The following is a 10,226-nucleotide window of genomic DNA, read 5'->3' as shown; positions in this document are numbered from 1 at the left end:
TATACTAAATACCCAAGTCTGACATTGCTGTATTAAAAGCTGCCTCTGAACAAAGCTTTATATACAGCATATTTCAGCAGGTACTGCACTGCTTATTTTTAATAGCTTGGAGGTAAAATGTTATACACTAAGTAATTTTAATCTTCAGTACAACTTCCCATAATTTTAAATTTTAAAATGCAACCAAGTTACACGAGGTGTAGGCACAACAGAAAAAAATATTAATGAGGGCTTAAAACTCTAGATGGCACACTCATACAATCAAAGACTACAAGAGAAATACACAGGACCAAGCATGATATGTTTTCACTATGATGTTTTCCACCCAAAGCATATATAATCTAGCCACACATACTGTTCGGAGGTCAGTTTGTGAATTATTATTATTATAAAAGGATGTGCACTATTTCCCCAAGCTAGAATTGGATGATTTAATAGAACACTATGCAGTATCTGCAGTTTTGTATTTCAACAGCAGTGAATTAAGCTATTTTATGATTCCATATACAATTAATTCTCATGTCATGGCATCCATTCTGTCACACTCCAACCTACTTCACAGATAAGGGTCAGATCCTACATGCTTCTTGAAGGCCCAGTCTCATGCAAAAAACAGCTCACTTATACAAATTTACAAGAAGGAATTCCTTTGAAGGAATTTTTTGTTGCTGTTTTTTTTTTAAGAAGGAACTCAGCTGTGTTTTATTACATCAAGTCCAGGATCATAGGGTTTAATACACAGCCTTTCACTTATCCATCTATATAGATTAGGCAGTATAAAATCTGAAAGTCTAATCATCTTGGATGGTTGTAGCTGCCATGAAAACAACATTGCAATACTGGTACTAGAATTTGCCAAGTGTACGCTGATGCTGTTATGCAATCTTACTGAAGCTGCAGTAAATGAAATGATGGCTGTGGAACTGAATTGCCACAGTGCACATGTGAACAACATCCAGAATGATGAGAGGTGCAAAATGCTTGAATAAGGGTGTTTGACTCATTGTCTGAGTAAATAAAGAAGTGCCTGAAGACAGAGAGAACAGAGTTTTACAGTGTGCTCGATGCTTCATGCTGATGGTGTAACAAACACTATCTCTCAGTAAGTGCGAGGCAGCTGAACAAGCTCTCATGTCACCCCTTCAGTGCAGTACCCCCTGCTCCATGTGGAGAAGCCACAGCAGCACAGCAGGGGTGCCCACACCAGGGACACAGAACAGCAGAAAGCAGCAGAGAGCCCCACATGAAATTCACCATGTGGAACACATGTACAGGAAAGGAGACAGAGAAGGAAGAAAAGAAAGGGAAATACGCATACATCGATCAGAGAAGTACATGGACATGGAAGCATTTCCCCACAAAGCCACAGAGAAGAATGTCTTTGCCCTTAAGTCAGTACAACAGCACTTCTGAAGCAAAGTCCATGAGTAAGTTTACTCCATTTCTACAGTACTAGATATGAACTCATTAAGAAAACCCTTAACAAACTTTCTTCTCTAATAATGTGTACTCATAATCATTCCTTGATGTATTTTTCAGAAAGTGTACCATGGTAGCATGTTTTTACTCTTAAATGTGCAAATAAGAAAAATATTTAGCATATGTTATTAATCTATATAAATAAATTTAAGTCACTGTATTTTCTTAATCATTTAACAAGTTTATTTCTACAAATTATGGCTTAGAAGCAGGTACTGTACATACAAAAATCTGAGGATACTGATGTGCAGCCCGTCATTTCTTTGTGTTGTTTATGTGGATAAGTTATTCATTTCAGTGGGTATTCATCACATTTCTTATAGCAGCAATAAATAGGCATTTTACTTTTCATAAAATGTTATTTTATATAGCATGTAATCAATACAAAATTAACTTTTAACAGCACTAGAGTAACATAACCCACAGGTCATTACAGGTTGAATGTGGTATTGGAAAATTTCATATTAGATCTCTGTGCCAAGCTAAGACTGAGTGATTTGCAGAGTCTCCAACATATCTTCCACTGCTTTCAAAGAGTATTTAGTTTCTTTCTTACTGCGACCTGCAAACTAAACAGGAAAGAAAGGATTGTTATTTGTCATTTATCTGAAATTCTATGTCTAAATCCTGTGAAAATAACAGTTCTATACACCAAATACCAATAATTAACTCTAATTACTAAAAACTTAAAAGCACAAAACTAAACCTCAGAATTTTTACTGGAATACAAGCTATATCACCTTCTTCTATGAAGAAAAAATACTTTCTGTTAAAGTAAGACAGAAAAAAATCTACATAACAAAATTTACTATAAAATAATCCAGGCAACATATAATCATATTTTATGGTTCAGAGTAACCATGGTGGATGACATTGTACTTGACTGTACTTGACTATCAAAACACCAGTTTCAGAGAACATTTGAAATTAAGTCTGTCTTGATAAGAAAGAAAGATACAGCTTAACAAATACTACTAGTGGCTTTAAAAAGGAAGGGGTAGAAGGACAGGAAATGCTGACCACCCCATGTTGAATTCAAAAGGGTTTTTCTAATGATACTGACAGTTGCCATCACTCATAAGCCATACCTAAGAAAGGAGTTTCATTGACCAGGTTGGTCTTTAGTCAAATGAAACTCCTAACCATTTTTAATACACCTGCACTAAAAAGTTTTGAATTTCAGGCTGGGAGGGGTAGTAAAGAAATTACAGAAAGAGTAACTACAACTTGCTTTTAGTAAAACAACCGATCCTCCACTTAAATGTTAACAGCTAAACACTCAATAAATTTTCAATTTGAAGTTTTTTATTTCAAATACCACTGGTGTCTTGCATAGCTAGTCCTTGATTTATAATGTGTCTCTTCTCCCTTATAATTAACTTAATTTAGCAAACTCTTCATGACCTGTTAAGAAAGATTAAGTCATCAAACTCAGGTAATATCACACCAGCAACAAGCTGCAGGACCTGTTAACCTGCTATTGACCCCTAGGCTACAGTCTAGCATTGCAATTCTCAATCAGCATTGAGTTTTTTTAAAAAACATTTTTGGCACAGTAAATAATAAGCTATCTCAAATCAAAGTTAGGAGAAATTTTGTTACTGTAACAACACTTTACAGCTTAGAGATGTACTGAAAACACTGCATTTTCATGTTTTATATTTCGAGGTCATTAACTGGTGTACCAGGTTTTGATTCTAGTAGCATATATAAACCCATTCTTCAGGGTGTGCAGTTTCCAAAGTGACATGCAATTGTCAACTTCAGAGGAAAATCCAAGATTTCTTAAGATACTCCAAGGTGAAAGCAGCAACTTATGCTTTTATCTGACTGAATAAAATATCCTCTCTTTGTCCACGTTAAACAGACACTTGGAAATTCCAAATCCTTTCACAACAATAAGTAAGTTTAAAAAACAAAAGTCAAAGGTTTAAAGTGAAAAATTATTTCAAACTCAAAGCATTCAGAAATTTCAATAAAAAGCACAGAAGCCTAAATATACTGTGGCCAAAAACTACTTGGCAAGACATACAGAAAGCATGCAGAGAAAAGCTTCAAAATAAAGAAATATTTTACTTATTCTTTACATGGACACTGGAAGCAAAATTGACATATGACATTGGTTTAAAAAAATGCTACTTGGTAATTTCAAGAGCAGTTGCCTTCATGATACTGACATGTAGTTTAAACTGAACAAATAAAACCAAACTCTACGTCATAACAACCAGAAGCACACTTGGAAATGCAATCACTTCAAATTTGCCCTGACGAACAATTATTTTGTCTATTCAGCCATTACACAGCAATTTCACTGATTGAGCTGGAATCCATTTCTTAAATCATGACTTAATTTTCTATTTCCCAAATGGTCAGTAACAAAATCACCTCTCTCCAGCCATAAATAACATGTAGATTGCTAACACAGAAGAGTTTAGCAATGTACCCAAGAAGCATGTATCTGGAAAATTACTGTGAGTAGGATCACATTAAAGATTTTTGTGAGCATTAATCAAACTTGCCTGCCTCTGCTGAAATGCTTCTACCACAGGACATGCTAAACCAATTACCTAATTGAAGAGCACCAGGTAGCCTTACTTTGTTTTGGTGTTAAAGTAACTGTGAGTCATGTCCTCAGTTAGGACAGACAGAAGTTCTTCACAAGGTCTGCACATATGGAATGATCCAGTTTCCCAGTCGTAAGGCAAAAGTAAGCTTATAATAACAATAAACTTAAAACAAATTCTTTGAATAAGAAGTACTTCACTAGCTTCTGAAATAAAAGATTAAAATTAAATTTTATTTGGGTCTTTTTTCCACCCTGTCAATTAAATTTAAGAAGCCTGGAGCGTAATGACTTTTTTTTCAGAGGATGTGTTAGCAGCCAAGAATTCCAGCTCCATACAGCAGCCCTAGTTACAAAACCTTTTGGTCTTCCTGAAGAAGTTTACATTTCTCCTAGATTAGACACAGATGAGAAGTACTAATCAGCATGGATGGTTACATATTTAACATCAAAAAAAGTATATTAACTAGCTGAAGTGTCAAATATCTGTGCATTTCAGACAAATTTTTAACTATTCTTTATCACCATGTTTTCCCATAAGGACAGTGCTGCACAGTCTAACCAACATTGGGGAAGTAAGGTTTTCTTTCTATACTCAAACACTGCTTTCATTAAATGACAACAAACTAAGAAGTTCCTCTGATTTCCTAGAGGAATGCACAAGAAAAACAAAAATCAAGTGCCAAAGTATAGTGCTTGAATGACAGAATAAATTGAAAGAAGGGGACCAGCAAAAATATTTCAAGTAAATTGCATACAAAATAAAATTTTAAATAATTAAATAATTAGAAAGCAACTATAGCCAGTCATTTGAAAAAAAAAAAGGCAGTTCTCCAAAATTACTGAGCAAACTGCTGGTAATTCAATTTCGAATCTAAACTGGAAATGGGGAAAGATCTCACTGCAAGTCAATTGCTCAAAACTAACTTTCTGCATAAATAATTTGGAATTTAAAGTCACAAATTCATATAATTTGTATAGACATCCAAATCAGGATTCTAAATTCATCTTGCTCTCTAGAACATGGCCACCAGAAAAATGTCATTTAGCAGTACGAGAATGTCCAACCAATAAAACAAGTCAATGTCAAACCCAACAGGCTGTTAAGGCTCTTACTGCACTTTACAGGTGGATAATGCAAGGAAAGTGGGGGGATTTATAGAGATCATATAAATATCCAGCTTAAAACCTGTCTAGATGTACCCTCCCACTAAGGCAGGAACACTGTAAGAGCTTCCCCTGGCACAAGTGACCAAGGTTTCATCCTCAGGTCCAAATGGTGACAATTTCCAACTGCTCAGTTCACCAAGGGAGCAACAAATCAGCACTGACTCATAGGGTAACTGCCACCTACTGCATCACCTAACAGCCCTGGCTGTAGCTGCTGGATGCTCTGAGTCTCTGGCACAGAGACTGGAGTAGCCAAAGGCTTCTGCAGCGCTGTAACAACCCAGGGAGGTTGGCCTGGGGATGTCCTGCCCAGTTGTGCTCACTGGAGCTTCTTCTGGGTGGTTCTTCTGGGAAGGGGAATGGGGGTATTCACCCCATTTATTTGCCAAATCCTGGCTTGAGCTTCAGCACTTTCATTTTCTCGAGAGCTGAATATCCCCTAAGATTCTCATCACACACAGTGTTCTTCACTTTATATCCCAAACAGCTAAAAAGAGCAGAAAAGGAGGCTATATATGTATGTGTACATACATATATATATATATATACACATACACACACACATATATATATATATATACACACACGTGTGTGTGTATATATGCATGAATGTATGTACATTAGCTGTGTTAACATGGCCACGGCCTGTTCTGGTAAGCTACAACCAAAAATGCTTAATGTAGGATCCAAAAGAACTCCACAAAAACAGTAATAGAAACTTAAAACAAAACAAAACAAAACAAAAAAAAACCACCCCAAAAAAACAAACAAACCAACAATCCCCCCCAAAATCCCTAAACCCCCTGCACTTAAAAATGCTCCCAGCACCACACCTCTCCCAATAAATTCGTGTTTTATTAGAGACATTATGATGTTAACAGAAAGCCACGAGGACAGAAAAGAAGGAAAAAAACCCCAAAAACAAACACGTGTGCTTATCTGGATGGGAATCAGTTAACTAGAAACTGTCATAATTAAACATCCATTATATTTATAACCAGGAGATGCCTATTTCCAGGTCTTCTAGGCCATTCCACGGCCCTCACTGGTTTTAAATTTCCACCCTGATGCACCCTGAAAGGGACTATCTCCCAAAAGTACTAACAAGTCTCTACCAGTACTTTGAACTCCTGTCATAATATTTACTTAAAACATATGCAAACCCACTCTAAGCAGTTGATTTTACTAAGATGTAAAGCATGGAATACTGGTTTTCACTAAAAATTCACACATCTTTTAAAACCTGTTTTGCTCTGCCAATTATGAATCCGTGGTGTATTCCATTCTTGAACGGTTTTGTAAGCGGTTGGTTGTTTTGTTGGATTTGTGTTAGGGTTTTTGTTTTTTTTCTTTGGATTGTTTTGTTGTTTTTGTGGGGCATTTTTGTTGTTGTTTTTTGGGTTTTAGTCCTGCAATACTCGAATTTTCCATCTGCACTGTGCTTACAGGAATGTCAGGCTTACTTCAAGTCAAAAGACGCTGATTTATGAAACATCAGACCAAGTAGTTAATTCATATACACCTTACCACCATGAGCAGGTAAATGGTTTATTACTGAAAAGCACAGCGATTTAAAGAGCAGAAGAGAAATAAACTTTAGGCACATATTAAAAAATGCTTCATTATGTCCCCAGGGATACTATGCTCTTCACTGTGCAGTCAGAAGCTACAGGGCCAATTAGGAGAAACGGAAAATATCTCTAACTTGGAATATATCAAAAACACATCAGCCACAAGAAGCTGCACGCTTGGCAAGGAACTGAAATGCCGTTAAGTATTAAGAAAACTGCACTGTCTGTAAAAGGAAAATATAATTTAATTCCCAAATAGATGCTGCTTGTAAAAGGGCCATTTGGTAGTATTAACTGTGAAATAGTAGCAAGAAGAAAAAAATTTAATATTGGGTTCCAGTACTGAAATATTGCAGGGATTAAGAAGAGCTACATGTATACAAAGTCTTTGCATTTAATATCAATACATTTGCTCAACAAAAAAGTTGTGGGAAGAATTGGACAGCATGATGCTGATGTCCAGGATTACTTATATATAAACTTTGATTGGCAGATCATTAAGAATATCTGTAAGAGAATCAAATAGACATAATATATTTGGGATACACAGACAGCAGAGCCTATGAGCTAAAACATGTTTTCACTCATAGAAAGAAATAGAGGCTTATAATACAACAGGAAATATAAAAGTTTACACATAACTTTTTGAAAAGTTGGAATGACTCCCAATGACTTCAGCAAGCTTTGATTATGGCCTACAAAGTCTACATTTTCACAACTCAATGAGCATTTCTCTACAAAACTACACAAAACCAACTTCAGTCACAAATATTAAGGCAATTAAATATGATTTTGAAAGGTTAGAGTAAACTCAAGGAAAACAAAAATCCTAGAATTTTGTTTTCTAGTAAAACAGAAGTGGATAACAAAGTCACTCTAAGAATTAAGACATACCAAGTTTTACCAAAATAGCTGTAGAACCAAGTCTTGCAGGTCAATATTACAGTAATGTACATTCAGTTAATGCTGGTAGGAAAAATATGTTTAAAGCCATTAAGCAAATGATAGCAATTAGTAACTGTAAAATTATTAATAAAGGTTTCCAGGAAACGTTAACCTTTTATTAATGAAGGTTTCCAGGAAATCAAACAGAAGCAGAATGTAAAAAAAACCAAGCAGATTATGCTGATTTACATGCCATATTTAACCTCTTGAAAAGCAGCTGATAAAAGTGCAGAAAAGAACTATAGAGCAAGTTAAGAGCATCATAAAGCAATGAAGTACTAACCTGGTATGCTCTGTTTATTTGGTTTGCTGCCCAGCTGGCATATTTCATATTATCCTTTTTCATTTTTGCACTTGCTTTTGGATTGGAAGCAATATGACTGGCAGACTAGGAATACAATAAAATAAAAACAAAACCCAGTGTAATTATAAAATTTATGTGCATGAAATAAGCTGAGAACACTGAGCATCCTTACAGTCCATGTACAGTGATAATGGAAAAAGACAAAAAAAAAGATTAAAAGTTACCAGCAAACAGTATCCAGATAAGAATCAGCTAGACTTTTTAAACTATTGTTTGCTCTATTTAAAACTACATTAGACTTCAATTCAGTTCTGTACTGAGTTAAGAACCAAACCTGGACATGATCAGCTAATCCAATTTCCTTCTCCTAAAGTGAGAGTTACGAATTAGTTTTCCACATTCAATTTTTTTACCAGAGACAATATAAAATACATCACTTGTATGTCCAAGTTGCCATTAAAAACAAGACATTTTCCCCTGTAGCATCAGAAAACACACTTTAAAAGCAGATAAGACTCTACATAAAATATGCTCACCCTCACCTGAAAGAATAAAAAATATTACTTAAGAACCAAACAAAGTTTTTTACTTATATAAATAAATCCACTGTTGCTGTGCTGATGTTTTTCAGCAATTCATCATCTTCTAGAGAAGATGCATGACTTTAAATCCTTTTTCAAGAAGTCACCTTCCCGTGCCAATAACGATAATTCTTTTGAAAATACAGGCAAGACTTAAAGGTTAAGAGCACTTCAGCAAGGAGTAGTTACTAGCACAAAATAATCCATACTCCAAAGGTATGAAAAATACCCCATATTTTAAAATGCTGTTAATAATCTGAACTATTAAGTTAAAAATCAGGGGGAAAACAGCAAATGGCAAAGGATAATATACATGCATAAACATATTCAGAATGATAACATGGAAAATACATAATTATGCTTACCATGTAAAGTCCAAATAGAGCTCTCATATTTCTGTTGTTAAGCTTCAGTGCTTGTGCAAAATACTTTCTTGACAGCTCAAGGTTTTCAAGCCCCCCCTGAGTATATTTAACCTGTAAAAATGGTAAACGCCTGAAACTTGCATGCCATTCATACCTCAGGCAATCACTTTGAAGCAATGATATTACAAAAATTCACTCCAAGTTTGTTTCACATGACATTTCAAATCAGGTGAGTTCTATCAAAAGCCAAATACTGGCCTGGGAGAAATCCAAGCTCTTCACAATGTATACATTTAAAAATATTTAACTATAAGAGAAAAAACCCCAGCATTAATTTCATTAATGCATTGCTACAAGATTAAAAAGTTATTATTTTTCACCTATAAATACTTGAAAGCTTGGGACTGTCTCTTATGAAAAGTAGCACAAACTTTAAATCCAAATTCTGACTACTAGAAATCCATACTGACGCTATTTTCCTTCAGCAGGCATGAAAACAGTTCACAAAACAACACAATGCCTTTCATTAAGTATTCAAAATAGCACACAAAGGTTAGAGGATTACTCCGTTGTTTTTCTATTCATTTTTCCAGATATTAGATCAACAGAAAGAGGGATAAATACCAGAAGATATGCTTCAAAGTCTTTCTATGAGAAAGCTACTTAGGCTTTCAAGTTTTAATGTCAACTGAATTTAACCCACGTTAACTAAACAAATTAAACCTGTTCTAAGCGGTTAACAGTATAATTTAGGGGAAAAAATAATCTGGAAAAAAAAGACGAAATGGCTAAAACCTTGAGCTTAGACTTCTAACTTTACCTCTAACTTTTACCTCTCTTCCACCAGAGCTCCTTCAGGCAGAATTTAGTATGTGGATTCCAAGATCTGAGTCCATAGTAACAGGCAATGTATCATAACCTCCTAGGCAGCATTGCTGTAGAAAAGTTTAGCTTCTCAAGCACTTATTTTGAAAAGTGCATAAAAACTTCAATAAGAAGAGTTCATTTAAAATTAGCTTTTATCTTGAATAATTCCTCCCCTGTTATATTTAGCTTAGTCACACTGTGACTGAGTCACTGAGTATGAAAACACAGTTTTCAGAACATATTCAGTTCTGTGAGATGTTAGCATTCTTTGTGAACTCTTAAAATCTCCTAGGGAAAAATTAAAGAAACCATTTTCACCACTTCTCTAACATAAAACCAGAAAATGTAATCAGAAGTAACTGATTTTTCTGAAATACCTAC

General features: G+C 35.0%; 1 protein-coding gene across 1 annotated transcript in view; it reads right to left on the bottom strand.

The window, feature by feature from the left end:
* Positions 1-1,644: 1,644 nt before the first annotated feature.
* Positions 1,645-10,226, bottom strand: part of EMC2 (ER membrane protein complex subunit 2) — a 29,871-nt gene continuing 21,289 nt past the window's right edge. The window contains exons 8-10 of the mRNA XM_014308005.2: positions 8,979-9,089; positions 8,012-8,116; positions 1,645-2,048 (exon numbers count right to left, since the gene is read on the bottom strand). Coding sequence (XP_014163480.1) covers positions 1,962-2,048; positions 8,012-8,116; positions 8,979-9,089 — 303 coding nt within the window. The 3' untranslated portion in view covers positions 1,645-1,961. The remainder of the gene's footprint in view (positions 2,049-8,011; positions 8,117-8,978; positions 9,090-10,226) is intronic.

The sequence above is a fragment of the Geospiza fortis genome, unplaced genomic scaffold, assembly GCF_000277835.1.
Source record: "Geospiza fortis unplaced genomic scaffold, GeoFor_1.0 scaffold200, whole genome shotgun sequence".
In the NCBI taxonomy this organism is placed as follows: Eukaryota; Metazoa; Chordata; class Aves; order Passeriformes; family Thraupidae; genus Geospiza; species Geospiza fortis.
The sequence above is the reverse complement of the archived record's forward strand: the minus strand, read 5'-3'. Positions and strand labels throughout refer to the sequence as shown.